Consider the following 18,289-nt stretch of genomic DNA (forward strand, 5'->3'; position numbering starts at 1 on the left):
AGAGGGTTGGCTTGTACCTCGGGGGTAGAATCCCTGACTGGCAAGTGCAAGGTGCTAGCCTCAGTCCTCAAGAGCGACAGAAAAATTAAAATTTATCTTCACCGTTAGTGACAGTAACAAGCCGGTTAGTGCAGTCGGTCTTCAGGGTGCTCCTCCTTCTCATTTCACAGCCGGGCCAGCCTGTCTTTGTCTTCCTCTGCCGCTTACCAATAAAGTTGTTACAAAGTGACCTTGAGCGTCTTCCCCCGCCTTCTCCATCCGGGTGCTGCGGCGTGGATAAGAGTCGCACCGCGCCTGCGCGCCCAGCCCCATAGCTTCGACCTCTGCCGCCGCTGCTGCCGCCGCCGCCTCGGAAGGTAAGCGGAGGGCGCGGGGAGCGGGCCGCCGGGCCCCATCCAGCGGGCTTGCGCCTTCCGGGCACGCGGCCACGGCGACCGTCTACGCGGGGGCCCTCGGGGCCGGGGTGGGAAGGGCAGGCCCCTGGGGGACACTTGACCTTAAGCCTCTTTCCGCTCCGCAGAGAGGAAGCGGGAGAGGAGCCCACGTCGCCTGTCACCTAGATCCACGCCGCGCCGCCAGGAGGAAAGATGTTCGCCTGCGCCAAGCTCGCCCGCACCCCCGCTCTGGTGCGTAACCCGGGCCTCGGCCCAGCGAACACGCGGAGAGAGCGGCTCTCCTTCACCCTTGCCACGATGTCCTCTGCTCCCTCCCTCCCTCCCAGCCCTGGGGCCGGCAGACTGTTCCCCTCCCGCCATGCGTCCCCGCGGGGCCTAGCTGTCAGGCCCACTCGGCGTAGGTCACAGCCTCCTTGCTCCTTGGGCGCGCCCCCCCTCCCCCCACGTCCCGGTCCCTGCGGAGTTGGGGGGTCGGCGCGAAGGTCGGGGTGCTGGGAAGTTAGAGGAGGAGGAGGAGGGGGCCGCTGAGGCCTAGTTCCCTCCGCGGCGCTGCCGGTGCTTGTCTGTAGGTCAAACTCTCCGCTGCAGAGGGAGGGACTTTGCTTCCATGTGTAGGCGGAGAGAGGCGGTGGGGGAGCCCCGGAGCTTGCTTTTGGAGGTTTTAAGCCAAGTCTAAAGCTAAAGGATTTGTCCTAGAGAAGCAGGTCCTGGTTCTGAAGGGATTTTCTGTGACCTTAGTGTCCGTGGACACTCAAGGGCAGAGAAGCCGGGACTGCAAGATGTCCTTACTGTGAGAGCATTTCCCCAGTCCTTAAAGCCGCCATCAAACTGCTTAAACTCTGGAGTAAATTTATAATTAATGGGCATTTAGGAATACTTTGGAAATAGTGGGAGCTCGATTAACTGCTGGACTGTTTTAAATGACAGCAGTCAGTGACACTCCTAACACTCTTTGTTGGCACACCTGAACTTGAATTACAGCACTACAAATTATTGAAACTTACACAGCAACACTTAGTCACTTTGTAACTAATTGCTCTTGGGATTTTAGTTCACAAATAGATTAGATAGAACGTTTTACAATTCATTAGCATGAAGTGTTAGGTTAGCTTCGTGTATTCAAAATGACCAAACACCAGAGCTAGTTGCACCGATAAATGAATCTCTGCTGGTCCTCTTCTGCTTTATCCTTTAGAATAGACAGCTACAAGAAGGTCACTGGAGACTAGTCTCTGTTCTTAATACTTGAAATTTTTCCTTTTCCTTCCACTAACAGATCCGAGTTGGATCCAGAATTGCTTATAGACCAATTTCTGCATCAGTGTTATCTCGACCAGAGACTAGGACTGGAGAGGTAAGTAGTAATGATAGAAATTAGGAAACACTGTCGAATAAGTCTTACAGGGGTATATTAATGAATGGTTCCAGGGTGGCCAGCACAGCCTCCTGAATTATTTAGTTGGTAGCTTTGAGTTATCTGTACTTAAGATTAAAATATTCTTTGTTGAAAAGCATACTCACTGTTCTGTTCGACCCTAGAAGGTATAGGTATTGCTAACTATCTTAAATAAGATAAGAATTCCTCCAGGCTCTTAGTTTTCTTTTTCATTGTGCCATACACGTACTTATTCACACCAAGCTACAATATAAAGACATTACCCTTTTGGCACTACAGGAGTTAAAGCAGATGTGATTACTAAATTGACCTTTGCCTTCTTTCCTGTTCCTAGGGCTCTACAGTATTTAATGGGGCCCAGAATGGTGTGTGCCAGCTGATCCGGAGGGAGTTTCAGACCAGTGTAATCAGCAGAGACATTGATACTGCTGCCAAATTCATTGGTGCGGGCGCTGCAACAGTAGGAGTTGCTGGTTCTGGTGCTGGTATTGGAACCGTCTTTGGCAGTCTTATCATTGGTTATGCCAGGTAATCACTCTGTCCCAGAGGAAGTTAAAGAAACAGCGGGAAGCTATAATTGGACATAGGAAAAGTAATGAAATAGTAGCTCCTTGGAATGAAGTGTATTGTGTGTCTTGCATTATATGTTGTGAGTTGTGTCCGCTAGTCACTTACTCAAAGAGGTGAGAAGGACGGGCGAGAGCACACACCTGTAACCCCAACCAGTCAGGAGACGGGGCAAGAGGAACACAAATGTCAGGATCCCTCAAAATGGTTGTAAACTAAGTATTTATATTTGCATACAAAGATAGCTTGCTGTCTTTATGCCACGTGACTAGGAGTGGGTAAAAAATAATTTAGGAGACAAGCACGGTGGTATACGGAGATAGCACCTCCATAGAACTTTCTAGTTTGCAAAGATCGGCACACAAGTTACCTGATTCTTTACCATTTACCAAATGTGTTGACATGAATATTTTAAAGTAACCGTCACCTGTGTTGTGTCTTCTAGAAACCCTTCGCTGAAGCAGCAGCTCTTCTCATACGCTATCCTGGGATTTGCCTTGTCTGAAGCTATGGGTCTCTTTTGTTTGATGGTTGCTTTCTTGATCTTGTTTGCCATGTAACAGAAATTACTGCCTGAAATGTTGGCGTTCATAGTAATTACGGATGTAATTCTGTGTATCTTGCTGTGACTCCAAAAACTGTAGTGCTGGCGTCATGGAAATGTACATTATTTCCAAAGTCATTTCATTAAAGATGAAAACTTTAATTTTTGCCGTGATTTGTACTTATGTAAATTTAGATCACCATAAAGAAGATAATCCATTGAGGCAGGTGGATGTCCAGGTTAGAGGAAGGTATAGCAGTTACCCTGGTTTTTATGGGAATTCTCTTATGTAGTGTTCCACAGACTTTTTCTTTATGTAAGGGAGAGATATTTTAGTCCTTTGAGCTTCTTTGAAACATGATTAATACAGACCACATCAAAATAGCTTTGTGTTTTTAAAGGTTACCATGAGGGCTTGGAGAGATGGCTTAGTGGTTAAGAGCACTGTCTACTCTTCCAGAGGTTCCAGGTTCAATTCCCAGCCACCACATGGTGGCTCGAAACCATCTGTAATGGAATCTGATTCCCCCTTCTGATGTACATGAAAACAGCATTCATATACATAAAGGTTACCATAAATTAGAACACATAGAAACATAACCACCTTCCAAGTAGATGTGGCTACCCTTACATTGCTGGTTCTAAAAAGAAATCCTAGCTCCTTCCTAAGGCTTGGAAGCAGTTACTGGGAGGACGTGAGATTAAGCCTCACATTAAACAGATCTGCATCTGCAGTAAATAATCGTCTTTCTTCTGAGATGGGACCCAGTCAGACTGGCAGCTAGTTTCTGATTTGAGCAAGTTTCTTTAAGAGCAGTTACCAAAAGAGTGAATTGGGCACATATTTTTAATACCCTGAAACTCTGCTGCTGCCATTTGTAGTGGAAGTGAATAATGGTTGAGCGAGAGCTTCTTACTCAGACTTTTCTATTAAAAGGAAGAAAGTGCTGTGACCAGATAAACTACCACCAGGTTGACATCTAAGATTCTGGTTTCGGGTAGAAGATAGTGGTTGTGGGAAGGGACAAACTAGAATATACGTATGTATGAAAATGTTGTAATTAAAGCCATTACTTCATGTGCTGGCTAAAAAACTTAAGTTTCAGGATTTTTTTTTTTTTTTAGATGAAGAGGATTAGGACAGTGAGCTGGTTTACTTTAGAGCCCTCAGCCTAAATTGGTTTCAGCTGAGAATCCTGAAGCATTGTGGGACGCCTTTCCTTGTGCATCACCTAGGTACCCGTTTAAACTAATCCCTAGACTCTTGTCCTATCATAAGAATCTTGACCCTGAGATTTAGGAATCTGCATTTGAAAACAGATTTCAATCATTGCTTAGACATAGCCTTGTTTATTTAAATGAAAGGTTCAAGAGAGTAGGAGTTATAATTGCTTTTAATTATTCATCTTTTCTATCAAATACAAAATTCCTAGGAAACCAACTTCTCAACCTCTAAAGGAACTAAGGCAACAGTGTAGTTAATCCCAGCAGTCTCTGGCAGCGGGAGGCTGAGGCAGGATTACCACAGGGACGAAGACTGACAAACATTAAGTGAAGTCAGGCACAAGCCCACCAGTATGTGATTTTGTTTTTCAAGACTAGGTTTCTCAGTGTAGCCTTGGCTGGCCTGGAACTCTCTTTGTAGACCAGGGTGTCCTGGAACTCACAGAGATCTGCCTGCCTCTGCCTCCCGAGTACCAGGATTAAAGACATGCACCACTATACCTGGCTTGTGATTTTTTTTGTTTTAAATTAGGTAAGTTTGTAGAGACTAAGCCAATTAGAAGTTATTGGGAACTCCAGGAACAAGGGAACATGGGTCACTGCCAATGGTTGTAGAGTTTCATTTTGGGTGATTGAAACTGTTGTAGCCCCAAATGCTTGAATAAGATTCTGTACTGTCATCAAATTGTACGTTTAAGTGGTTGACATAGCAAACCCATGTATTTTATAATTAAGTTCCTGTACTATGTAACAAAATGCAAAGCAACATCATAACATTTTTTAAATCATAGGAAAACTTAGATGAACTTAATCTGTTCCAAGTTCAATTTTAAATAAAATCAGCCTTGGTAAACACTCATGGTGCTGGTTGGTGATCAAAGAAGTGAGCGACACAGGGGCTGGGAGAAAAGCTGCTTCTGTGGGGCGAGTATAAAAGAAATCCCTGTGCAGTGGGTGCACAGACTTCAGTGCGCCAAAGCAGTTAGAAGTGACTTAGAACTACAAGCTCTTTGCCTGGATGGGAAAAATACAACATCAAAGTCTATGTCTAGAAAGTAGCTGTTGTGTAGCATTTTGTTGGGTTTTGAAGGCAGTCTCAGGAAGTAAGCCAGCAAAGCTTCCGCTTCCCACTGCTGACCTTACGGGTGAGTGCGCTGCACTCTGCTATCCTGTGGTACTGCAGGAGGCACATCCATACATGCTACAAGCATCCTACCACAAAGCTGCATCCTCAACTCTGCACCACTTTTGTAACAAGCAGCACATCCCTTAGTTTATTAGGTTTGAAACAAATACTGATGGGAAAGACTTCCTTAATAACTTAGTTTCTGAACAGAACTAAGAGAGATGAAACTTCCATACCAAACATGAAATGAAGCCTTTTCTCTGTTGAGTATATTAGGCTTATTTTAAAACACCCAACAGGCTAGAGCACCTCAGCCTGAACACCACAGCAGTTCATTTACTCAGAATGTTGTGCCTTAGGGCATTGCAGATTTTTTTTTTTTTAAAGATTTATTTATTATTTATACATTATTCTGCCTGCATGTGTGCCTACATGCCAGAAGGAGGCACTAGGTCTCCGTATAGATGGTTGTGAGCCACCATGTGGGTGCTGGGAATTGAACTCAGGACCTTTGGAAGAGCAGCCAGTGCTCTTAACCTCTGAGCCATCGCTCCAGCCCCGGCATTCCAAATTCTTAATATTGCTTTATACTAGGTATTGTGTTTTCCTTAAAAGAGAAATGGGGGGAGGAATGATTTTTCACAACTGGGAACCAAACCTGGCCTTGTGCATGTTAGGCAGGCACTCTGCTGTTGAGTCACACCACTGCCTTGAAATAATGTATTTTTAATATTTTGGTGATTAACTCAGTACTAGTTTGAGTAGGAAATGAACGTTGAACTAGTGGGAAAAGTTGTTATCTAGCCATGAACTCTAGACATGTATTTGATTAAAATTAAAACAGGTGAATTTCATATAAGTGGCGTAAGAGGCAAGTTGTTTGGAAGCAGTCTGAATCATAGTCCAGTGAGATCGTGTGAAAGGCACCACCTGTCTACACCTTAGTCTAAACCTTGAATCATCTGAGGACAGTCCAGAAGAGGATAGTCTGTTGCCTTGTGATTAGCACACAGGAAGATAAAAAAGGTTTCCTGGAAATAGTGTGAGCTAGGTGGGCACATACCTTTAGTCCCAGGACTTGGGAGGCAGAGACAGGCAGGTCTCTGAGCTCAGGCCAGCCTGGTCTCCAGAGCAAGTTCAGTCCACCCCTGCGTGTGTGCTCACAAAGCTAGGAACCTGGAGCACACTGGGGGTTTTGAGTTGTTTATCTTCCTGCTTAGGGAACTTCCCGGCAGGATGGAATGTTTCAATCTCTAAGGAAACAGGGATTGGGCAGGAGAGATGGCACTGTGGTTGAGAGCATTACTTACTGTTGCAGAGGACCAGAGTTCTATTCCCAGCCCCTACCTGGAGGTTCACAGCCCTCTATAATTCCAGTTCCAAGGGATTTGAAGCCCTCTTCTGACTTCTGCCCATACCAGGCACATATGTGCACATATACCCAGAGGCAAAACATTCATACACCTAAGTATGCTTTTTAATTTTAAAAAGAAATATTTTTGTTTGGTTGGTTGGTTTTTGGTTTGGTTTGGTTTGGTTTTTGAAGACAGGGTTTCTCTGTGTAGCTTTGGATGTCCTGGACTCGCTTTGTAGACCAGGCCGACCTCGAACTCACAGAGATCAGCTTGCCTCTGCCTCCCTAAATACTGAGATTCAAGGTTTGTGCCACCACACCTGGCATAAATATTATTAAGCAGCAGAAGCTACTCCAGGTAGGTAGGTAACAAATTTGTAGCAAACCTAATTACCCCACTTTTGTGAATCACAACAATGTTGCGAATCATGTTAACTGCTATGAAGAACAGAACAGATCACTGGCAAAAGAAATGACAAAAAGTCAGTGGTTAAGAGCAGGAGCTTCTCTTCCAAAGGACCCAGGTTCAATTCCCAGAACCCACATGACAGCTTACAGCTGTCTGTAACTCCAGTTCCAGGGGATGCATCACCCTCACACAGACACACAGGCAGGGAAAACACCAGTGTACATTAAATATATATAAAAAAAAAAATCTAAACAAAAAAAGTCGAGGGAGTTGTGGACAGAAAATGAGCACACACATTGTTTACTAGAATGACCTATATATAGACTGCACAGGGTAAGGGACAAATGGAGACAATGAAGGAGATGAACTGAGGGAGCCCATGGAGTAGGTAAGGCTGAAGAACCATTTCAGTAAGAACTATAAGCTGACCAAGAAATCGAGAGTTTAAAATCTTAAGAAGTGACATAGATTTGACACATGATCAAGATTTGTGGATATGGGCTACGTAGATAGTTCAGTGGGCAGAACGCTTGCTGCATAAACATGAGGGCCTGTCCTAGTCTGGTTTCTATTCCTGTGGTAAAAGCATGACCTAAAGCAAGTTGGAGAGGAGAGGGCTTCTTTCAGCTTACCGCTGTGGTCCATCATAAATATCCTGGGTGCCTTAGCCACACTTAACAGTAGGCCAGCACGAAGTAACTCAATGGTGTTTCCATACACTATTTGTCTCATAATGCTTTTTTTTTTTTTTTTTAAGCTTATTGATTTCCACTTTTGTGTTTTTGTATGGGCTTTTGGGGTGTAAATGTTTATTGTTTGTTTTCTACAGAAAGAGAGAAAGAAAAGATATGGAGCTGAGCGGGTAAGGATGTGGGGAGGATCCAGAGCAGTTGGGGCAGGAACCTGGGCACAGGAACGGAAGCAGAAGCAATGGAGGGATGCTGCTTACTGGCTTGCTCTTCATGGCTTGTCCAGCCTGCTTTTCGATATAACCAGGCCCACCTGCCCAGGAGTGAAACGATCACAGTAAGAAAGAACTCCCCGTATCATTCTTTAATCAAGAAAATGCCGTATAGACACCCCTCCCAGTGCCTTAACTGACATCCTGTCTTCCTAAATGACTCCAGCATATGTAAAATGGACAAAAACTAAAAGACAAACAACTCACAACAAAAACTAAGCAGTACAGGAGCTGAATTCAGGCCTCTAGTATCCACAGAAAAAGCTGTGTAAGCCCATTACAGAGGAAGTATCCCCGGCCTTGTCCAGTGCAGCTATAACCATAAACTCCCGAGTCCAGGGAGAGATCCTGTCTCAAAAGAATAAGCTGGAGAGCGACAGAGAAAAACTTGACACCAACCTCCATACACACATGTGGCCTCCATATACACGTATGGCCTCCATACACACACGGGGCACAGACAGGCATACATCACACACAGATATACACAAAAAAAGCACCCTCCAAATTTGTAGTCAAGTTGCTGATTGGCTAAATTTGGTTATAAATACATGTCATTGAAGTTAGTTATAAGGAATGATGATAAACAAATAGGAAATAACACTTGAGAAGAAACTCTACTGAAAGTTCTACATTTTGGTAAATAGGATTTAGTTTACATCTTAGGTGTCTCATAGAGGAAACAGTATTGTCATAATATTAACATTTGCAAAGCCTTTAAAAAGTAATTTGCACGCCTTTAATCCCAGCACTCAGGAGGCAGAGGAAGACAGATGTCTGAATTCGAGGCCAGCCTGGTCTACAAAGCAAGCTACACAGAGAAACCCTGTCTTGGAATAAACAAAGTAATTTTCTGTATAAAAAAAAAGTATAAATGTATCAAATTCTCTGCCATAATGATGACATCAGCTTAGTAATATCATGATATTATTATTCTACTGATAACATTATGGTCTTAAGACCAAATGCATGGCCCACAGCCTCAACATGGCCCGTAGCCTCAACAAACATGGTGGCTGGATTTGTCTTTGCCGATAGCAACATATGTTCTGGTTTCTGTGATTTTAGAGATAGTTAGAAAAGCCCAAATTTCTTATGGTATCTGATTTTTAATTTTTTTTTTTTTTTTTTTTTTTTTTTTTTTGCTTTCTTAGGTTTTCTCTGTGTACCTCTGGCAGTCCTGGAACTCACTCTGTAGACCAGGCTGTAAACTTGCCTGCCTCTGCCTCCAAAATGCTGGTATTAAAGCACCACCACCTGGCTCTTTATTTAATGAACTTTTAAAGAGCCAACAACATGAATGTATTTGTCCTTTTCTCACCCAGTCCTCCCCATACCCAGGCTGACCTGGGCATTATACCACTGTAGCCTTTCTGCTCAAGTGTTTATATAATATACAGAGAGTTGCTACCCATGGTGAAATGCAGGCTGAGGAGCATTAGAATCCCCCAACAGTTTTCTAGAGATGCCAGATCTAGAGCCTTGCTCCAGATCAGCTGAATCAGAATTTGCATTTAAACAAGGAATGCAGAAGATTTTTAGACATGCTAAACGTCAAGTAGCACTACATTGCAGTATTCCAATCCTCCCCCATGCCATGACTCAGACTTCATAGCTTTCTACACTGTCAGCTCATTCACTGGAGATTTTTTTCCCTCCTTGCACTAGAATGTATTCTTAACCCAATGATGCTCAACTGTGGTCTGATCTGATGGCATCTGGGGCTCAAAGGCCTTTCAGAAGATCATGAGCTATGTCCCTTTTCAGCGACACTGTGAGACCAAGTTTTCATTATATACTTCAAAATATGTCACAACTGACATCATAGAAGCGGATATAAGAAATCTGTTGCAAAGAAAGAAAGAAAGAAAGAAAGAAAGAAAGAAAGAAAGAAAGAAGGAAGGAAAAATCTGTTGCCAGACTGGAGAGGTGGTTAAGAGCAAAGGTCCTGAGTTCAGTTCCCAGCAACCACATGGTGGCTCACATGGAGGGTTCTGGTGCCCTCTTCTGACGTACAGGTGTACATGCAGGTGAAACACTACATACATAATAAATAAATCTTATAAAAAATCCTGCTGCATTAATTAAAGCATGACATAATAACTTAGAAACATGAAAATGTGCCAGGTGACCACACATGTAGAAGCAGGCAGTTTGGTCTCCACAAAGAGTTCCAGGCCAGCCTTGAATGTAGTGAAACCCTCTCTCAAACAAACAAGGGGGGAGGGGAAGTGGTTAAGAAAATTCAATTCCATTTATGTTTCTAGAAAATATGGGGTTTTCCAAAAACTTTTATGTTGTATATTACTAGGTCTTCAAAGCCCTCAAACCAGAAATACAGAGAACTGATTTGATATGTCGGTGAGACATTTCATTTACATTGTGCTTAGAACTGTGCAGAGAGGTGCACATGGTTGACTGCATCTCTTAGCCTCTGAACAACTCAGCTTTGTGAGTTTTGTATGTTTTTCTCTCTAGGCCACAGTCTTTCAACTAGCAATCTGGATATACTCCCTAAAACTTGGCCCTGCTGCCCGGCAGGAATTTACATATTTTTTCACCTGAATGTCATCATTGATTATCTCCTCTATGATATTTAGTGACTTAGATTTTTTTCTCTCCAGGGAGTTTCGATACTGAATAAAAGAACTGACCTAAGATCAAGAAGGACCCATAACCCAAAGACTCTTGATTGTTCCTCCTGTTAGCATGAGTTAGTATTCTGCTGATGTTGGTGGGGACTCCCAAGGAGACCTATGGTCCTTGGCAATGGCTGATTTTCCAGCCAAGGAGATGCTATTTCTTACATTTGAGTCCTGCTTCCTCAAACAGCTAAACAAGATTGGCTGGGTCTCTTGGCTCCTGAACAACTCAATATTATTCCCTCAAGTTTTGTATTTAGCAGAGAATTGGCAGATTTTCCCATCTCTCCAGAGATAAAGTATCTGCTACTCTCAAGCTTTCTGAAATTGTATAAAAATAGCAAGTTTGTAACATTGCATGTTTTCACACCTTTATTTGCACCATAACATGTAACTTTATTTAAAATTATGATACTGGGGAAAAAGAATCTTACTTTAACTGGGCTTCTTAGTGCATGCCTTTAACCCCAGCGCCTAGAAGGAAAAGGAAGAGGAAGGCAGATCTCTAGGCAACTCTTATAAAGGAAACATTTAATTGGGTCTGGCTTGCAAGTTAGTCTATTGTTGTTATGGCAGGAAGCACGGTGGCATGCAGGTGCTGGAGAGGTGGCACGCAGGTGCTGGAGAGGTGGCATGCAGGTGCTGGAGAGTCGGCGTGCAAGTGCTGGAGAGGCAGCATGCAGGTGCTGGAGAGGCGGCGTGCAGGTGCTGGAGAGGCGGCGTGCAGGTGCTGGAGAGGCAGCAGACTATGGGGGACATTTTCACTCAAACCACCACAGAAACCTTATCTCAAAAGTCAAAAAACAAAATTTAAAAAAGGAAAACCTAAGTTGTTTAGTATGTCCCCACACTGGAGTTTTAGTCAGGTAGTTTCTCCTAGAATTGTAGTTCCAGGCAGGAGCAGTGCCGCCTAGAATGTTTATGCTTGAGAGGTATCAATGCTTTACAAACAAAAAGCTAGAGCATTTGGTCAACAGTTGACCTAACAGGCTGTGTCCAAGGTAAGAAGGTCCCTGGAATGAACAGCCCATTAGTCTACAGAGCCAGATGGGTCAGTATGGCTAGAGACTTCCCTCAGTGTCTGCCATGGCTTTGGTTACATAGGCCTTAGGTTAACAGATTTTGGGGGAACCATGAAGGAAAGGTAATGGAATTGTTTCCTCAAATAGCTACACAAGGTTGCCTAAGTCTCTTAATTGTTGGACAACTCATTATTATTCTTCAGTATTTAAATGTCCCAGAGACAAAGTATCCATTGCAGAAGAGATACATTTTGTCATTCAGGAGAAAAAAGTATACACTTCTGCTAGGAAGCAGGGCCAAATTTTAGGGAGGAAAAAACTCTTACAGAAGTAGTTTCATCTCCTTTTAGTTAGTTTTTTGTTATTTTGTTTTTTTCCAGACAGGGTTTCTCTGTGTAGCTTTAGCTGTCCTGGACTCACTTTGGACCCACTTTGTAGACCAGGCTGGCCTTGAACTGAGAGATCTTCCTGCCTCTGCCTCCATGAGTGCTGGGATTACAGGTGTGCACCACCACACTTGGCTTCATCTACTTTTGTTGATAATTTAAGAGTGTAGAATATGATGGCAATTCCTCCACCTGGCAAGTCTCATGGTGGATACATGGTTGTCAAGGATAAAAACAAAACCTGCAAAGTCCATGTTTTCCCTGAGCTTCTCTCATTAGCTAGCCAGTATGGTTGGAAGAGGAAGCATACCTTTTAATTTCCCCCACAGTGTCACACAACATTAATTACCATTCTTTTAAAAAGAAAACCAAGGATATGGTTTCACTTGGACAATTCTGTACTTAGAATGTTCTGAATAGAAACCACCATGGTAAGGACAGATATCAAGAGGTAAAGCAAACATTTCCAGTGTTGTCCAAGAAACTCCTGGGCTGTCAGAGGACAGGAAAGATAATCTGTCATGATATGGAAGAGACTAGAATGTCTGGGGTCAATCTGTCTTTGTGTCACTTTGGACACTGGCCTAGCAAACACGCCCCACTTTCTCCATACATTTTACATCACATCATCCACAGCCCACTTGACCCAAATGGCAAACTCTAAGCAAATCTACTCTATTATGATGTATAGTGATGCCATGAAAATGTGGAAGGTTTGGTTTTTTTTTGGGGGGGGTTGTTTTTTTTTTGTGTGTGTGTGTGGGTTTGAAGCTCGTTGTATAAGACAGACACCAGAGCCTCTGGAGACGGCTTCTTTGCCTAGCTAGACACACAAAAGGCATTTCATCAGGTAAGCACTCACTCTCATGTATGTCTATGTATGTACGTACACCTTTTGATAGACTTTTAAATGATCAATAACAGACCAATGGATTAAAATCGCCCTATCACAAGGCTGAAAAAGCACATTCCACGACATTTGGAAAGTTTGAGAGCATTAAGCTTTCACAGCTGATTCTTGCAGCATTTAGCAAAAGACCACTTTTATGATGGAAATGAGTTTTTCCCCAAACAACCTCTTCTTATACCTAAGGGATACTAGTTTTGCTCAGAAGCAATGCCTCCTTTTGTCTTTAAAAACATCACCGTTACCAGGTGGTAGTGGCGCACGCCTTTAATGCCAGCACTCCGGAGGCAGAAGCAGGCAAATCTCTGGGAGTTCAAGGCCAGCCTGGTCTAGAGTGAGTTCCAGGACAGGCAGGCCTACACAGTGAAACTGTCTCGAAAAGCCAATAAATAGAGGGGAAGGGGGGGCTGGAGAGATGGCTCAGCGTTTAAGAGCACTGGCTGCTCTCTGCCAGGGGACCTGGCACCCACCTGGCAGCTCACACCTCTCTAACAGCAGTTCAAGGGGATCTGAGCCCTGCACACAGCCACACATGAAGACAAAACACCAGTGCACATAATTTTTTGTTTTGTTTTGGTTTTGGTTTGGTTTTTTTAAGACAGGGTTTCTCTGTGTAGCCTTGGCTGTCCTAGACTCGCTTTGTAGACCGGGCTGGCTTTGAACTCACAGTGATCCACCTGCCTCTACCTCCCGAGTGCTGGAATTAAAAGTGTGTGCCACCATGCCTGGCAATTTTTTTAAAAATCAGTGTTGGCTAACATATTTTGCACTTAGAAACAAGTGTAAATTGAAATCTGGATTGTTCATCAGAAAAGATGTTCCTAAGGCATTTCCACAAAAGATACAGAGATAATTCCAATATTTAGTGTCTATAGGCCAAGGCACCAAGTAAGAATGAAAAAACACATGAAGTAAAATGAAATACAGGCATTCAGACTGGCAGCATTTCAGATTTTTAATTTTTAAAAAAAGATTTATTTATTTTATGAGTGCCCTATCTGCAACGTACATCTGCCTGAAGAGGGCATTAGATCACCTCATAGATGGTTGTGAGCATGTGGCTGCTGGGAATTGAACTCAGGACCTTTGGAAGAGCAGACAGTACTCTTAACCGCTGAGCCATCTCTCCAGTCCCCAAATTTTTAATATTTGTGGTGTGTGTGTGTGTGTGTGTGTGTGTGTGTGTGTGTGTGTGTGTGTGTGTGTGTGTGTTTCGGGATATCCCAAAGCCCAGAAAAGTGTTAGAGTGCTTGTAGCTGAAGTTAACTGCAGTCCTTTTTGAGCCACCTGCCAAGCTGGGATCTGAACTCTGGTGTTCATGATACAGCAGCCACAGCTTTTAACCACAGAACTGTCTGTCTCTTGGGTTTTGTACCACTTTCTTAAAGGAAACTAACCTAGAGATAAATGAGGTTGATACATTTATGCAACAGTTAAAACAAGCCAAAGAGAGATGGCTCAGAGGTTAAGGGCACCGACTGTTCCTCCAAAGGTCCTGAGTTCAATTCCCAGCAACCACATGGTGGTTCACAATCATCTATATAATGTGATCTGCTGCCCTCTTCTGGCCTGCAGGTGTACATGCAGGCAGAGGACTGTATACATGATAATAAATAATAAATATTAAAAAAAAAAACCAACAACAACAAGCCAAAGATTGCAGGGAATTTTATGGCAGTTGAGAATACTGAGCAATGAGAATCCAAGAGGGAAAACAGGGAAACATAACATTTTATCAAGCTGGAAATAGTGAGAGTTGATGGTACATGGGTTCAGGGCCGAAAATAGTCATTATACTAATTTTATACGAACATTATTTTAAACATTGTTTTTACGTTTTTGTTTGTTTTTTCGAGACAGGGTTTCTCTGTGTAGCCTTGGCTGTCCTGGACTTACTTTGTAGACCAGGCTGGCCTTGAACTCACAGCGATCTGCCTGCCTCTGCCTCCTGAGTGCTGGGACTAAAGGTATGTGCCATCACGCCCAGCTCCTGTTTTTATAAAACATAATTTTAAACAAACATTAACTTGTTTCCACGTGGAGAAAAGGTAGAATATAAGGATTTTTATAGAACAAGAGGTAAAGGGGGCTCCTTTGTTTACTATTAGTCTGTCAATATGCCTAAGCAAGAAGTATGCTGTTTGCACTGAATGTGTTTTTTACCTACCTCTCCTTTATTTTTTATTTTTTTCTCACCTTAGGCATCTTTCAAAAGTTAGTTAAAGGGGGTGGAGAGATGGATCAGAGGTTAAGAGCACTACTCTTCTAGAGGTCCTGAGTTCAATTCCCAGCAACCATCTATAGGTGGCTCACAACCATCTATAAAGAGATCTGATGCCCTCTTCTGGCCTGCAGGTGTATATTCAGGCAGAGCACTATATACAAAATAAATAAATCTTTAAAAAAAAAAAAGGTAGCTAAAACTGGAATTTCAAAACAAAGCAAAAACCACACTTCTTGCTTATATAAAAGAATCCTGAACTGGGTATGGTTGTGTACACCTGAAGAGGCAAGCAGATCTCTTGAGTTAGAGGCCAGCCAGGTCTACAAATTGAGTCCAGGACATGATCCTCTATAAATGTTAGATCTCAAACCTGGACAAATGACTAACTGAGGATCCTATTTAACATAGCACAGTGAAAACTGGTCACCAGGTTCTCCCAGACCCTATCTGTTAAAGGGTTTGGCTGTATTACAAAGGGAAGGGCAGCTGGGGGAAGGGATAAGAGGAAAATGTAATACCAGTGCTGCTGCCACTTGAAATAAAAAGAAATCAATCTGGAGACAAGAATTTCAATTTTTAGTCAGGTGGTGGTGGCCCATTCTTTTGATTGCAGCACTGGGGAGGCAAAGGCAGGCAGATCTCAGTGAGATCAAGGCCAGTCTGGTCTACAGAGGGAGTTCCAGGACAGTCAAGGCTACACAGAGACCCTCTCTGGAAAACAAAAGCAAAACAAATATTTTTTTTTCTGAGACAGGGTTTCTCTGTGTAGCCTTGGTTGGCTTGGACTAACTTGTAGACCAGGCTGGCCTCGAACTCACAGTGATCCGCCTGCCTCTGCCTCCCGAGTGCTGGGTCTAAAGGTATGTGCCACGACCACCTGACTAAAGTTTCAATTTTTTAATATACATGGTGAAAAAGCAATTTAAAAACTCAATTCTCATTGGTTCTTTTGAAATGTCTTAACATTTTTAGGATTTTTTCTCATATTAAGATATTTTTTTAAATGATTTATTACTTTTATGTGCATTGGTGTCAGAACCCCTGGAACTGGAGTTACTTGACTGGGAATTGAACCCAGGTCCTCTGGAAGAGCAGCCAGTGCTCCTAATCACTGAGCCATCTCTCCAGCCTCCACATTAGATATTTTGTCAGATGGAGAAAAGCAGCATTTTAGCTAAGGTTTTCTAGATCTAGCAATTTATGACCTGGCAGTCCTACATTTTTGTCCATCATCATTTCAACTGGTAACCTGAACAGCTGACATTTTGCTGATATAATTAGTGTTAAAATACACGAATATTACTGCAGTGTTACTAATATTACAAGATGGTACTTTCATTTTAACTTCAGAACTGATACAGTTAAAAATCTGGTTTCCTTCAGGTTTCTCAAGTAATTAAAATGAGTTTTAAAGGAAGATTGAGTTGGCTCACATACATATGTACAGGCCAGGAACCTATTAAAAGGTTCAGTGACATTACCATTTCACTAGGCATCATTATTAGACTGCAGTCTCGCTAACTCTCAGACACTATTCCTGACAAACTTACAATTTTAGTTTCACTTGGTGCGAAAAAAAATTGAGTGTATTTTATGTAAATACATAAACTGTACTCATAAACCTAGATTAGAAATACAATAGAAATGGAAAGGCATGATTCCCCCCCCCCAAAAAAAAAGTTTTTAAAAATAATTAATGCAAGACTTCACGGGCCCCTTATCACATTTTTCAACGTGTCCATATTTTACTGGACAACCAATATCCCTAAAATTAGCACCAAAATCTTCATTAGAAATTCTGTTTTTAGGAGTGTACTTGAACCAGCTCTAGAGTTGTAAAGGTCTGTCTCTTTTAATCAACCTTTCTTCTTGCCCCAGTTTTAAGGGCTTATTACGTGTATGAGTGTCTGCCTGCATGAACCCACGCGCACCACATGCCCACAAAGGCCAAAAGAGGTTGTGGGGTCCCCCTGTTTGTGAGTAGCCATGTGGGTGATGGGAAACTAAGCTTGGGTCTTCTGCAAGAGCTGCAAGTACTCCTAACCACTGCGCCATCTCTCCAGGTCCTTTCCCTGCAGTTTTTAAAAAGCTAATTCCAAACATTAGCAATTTTTGGCAAAGGAAAAAAAAATGTGGCAAGAATGCCTCTTCTACGCTGTGTTCTCATTGGCTTTCTTTGGTCCTCTTTTAAAACGTTAATTCCGTTTTTAACCTTGAAAAGAATGAGACGATCCTATTGAAATCAGTATTTCCATATGTAACTATATACGAGAGGAAATTTGATAGAAGAGCACACACCATAATTCCGAGATTTTTTTCTCCAGTACTAGATCGTTGCATTGTTTTAAAATATGGTGACATGGGTGGGTGGAAGACTATGCATTTCCTTTTGATCATTTCCTTTGAACATACGCCTATGTAACAGACCATGTACTTGACGCGGGGTGGGGACGAACAATCAGATGCCGTTCTAGCTTAGTAAAGATCTGAACAAAGACCTCTGAGAAAAGGCTTCTCAACGCAGGGCTGACTTATTTTGCTTCCTTCTGCACACCGGGGTGCGGGGGTGACGACTGGCAAACCCCGACCCTCCCAAACCTTAAGCGCAGCTCCCCAGCTCCAGCTTCCGGGTACCCTGAGAGTGGTCCACGAGCGCGTCTCCGTTCAGACCCCCACATTTATAGCCAGACCGGAAACCGACGGAGACGCCCTGAGCTCAGTGCTGGGTTCCTTTAGGCTACCCAGACCTCACCTCTCTTCTCTCCCAGCGCCCACGCCCTCCCGGCTCCCTCCATCGCCACCTGAGCGCACGCCCCAGATCCGGTGCCCGCCTCCCGACGGCTGCCAATCACAGCTCTCCGCAGTTCCCTGGTTACCGAAACAACGGTCCTTGGGCGCTTTGGCCACGCCCCTTTGGACGTGTTTCCCGCCTTCCGTGATTTTTTTGCCCAATCACCGGCGTCTGAGTGTTCTTAGGTTCCCGCCTCCCCTTCCCCGCCCTCCTGAAAACCCGCCCTCTCTCTTAAGCGCGGCGGAGTCACCTGACCCGCAGACGCTCCTTGGGTGGAGAGCAGGAAGGGGCGCGCGGGTGAAGGGGAGGGGCGCGAGGAGAAAGCGGCGGGGATGCCGGGA

The 18,289-nt window shown here is 43.5% G+C and overlaps 1 protein-coding gene across 1 annotated transcript; it reads left to right on the forward strand.

Moving 5' to 3' along the window:
• Nucleotides 1-315: 315 nt before the first annotated feature.
• On the forward strand, nt 316-3,064 carry Atp5mc3 (ATP synthase membrane subunit c locus 3). The gene is made up of 5 exons (XM_051166541.1): nt 316-364; nt 519-626; nt 1,672-1,749; nt 2,126-2,319; nt 2,804-3,064. The coding sequence occupies exons 2-5, from the start codon at nt 588-590 to the stop codon at nt 2,916-2,918; spliced, it is 426 nt and encodes a 141-aa protein (XP_051022498.1). The 5' UTR covers nt 316-364; nt 519-587; the 3' UTR covers nt 2,919-3,064.
• Nucleotides 3,065-18,289: the final 15,225 nt, after the last annotated feature.

This window comes from Acomys russatus, chromosome 24 (assembly GCF_903995435.1).
Source record: "Acomys russatus chromosome 24, mAcoRus1.1, whole genome shotgun sequence".
In the NCBI taxonomy this organism is placed as follows: domain Eukaryota; kingdom Metazoa; phylum Chordata; class Mammalia; order Rodentia; family Muridae; genus Acomys; species Acomys russatus.

What these genes read in the sequence shown, in the direction of transcription:
- Atp5mc3 (XM_051166541.1), top strand. Translation starts at nt 588, where the DNA reads ATGTTCGCCTGCGCCAAGCTCGCCCGCACCCCCGCTCTG. An exon ending in TCGCCCGCACCCCCGCTCTG is followed by an intron (nt 627 to 1,671) that starts GTGCGTAACCCG and finishes TTCCACTAACAG; the next exon opens with ATCCGAGTTGGATCCAGAAT. An exon ending in CTTATCATTGGTTATGCCAG is followed by an intron (nt 2,320 to 2,803) that starts GTAATCACTCTG and finishes TGTGTCTTCTAG; the next exon opens with AAACCCTTCGCTGAAGCAGC.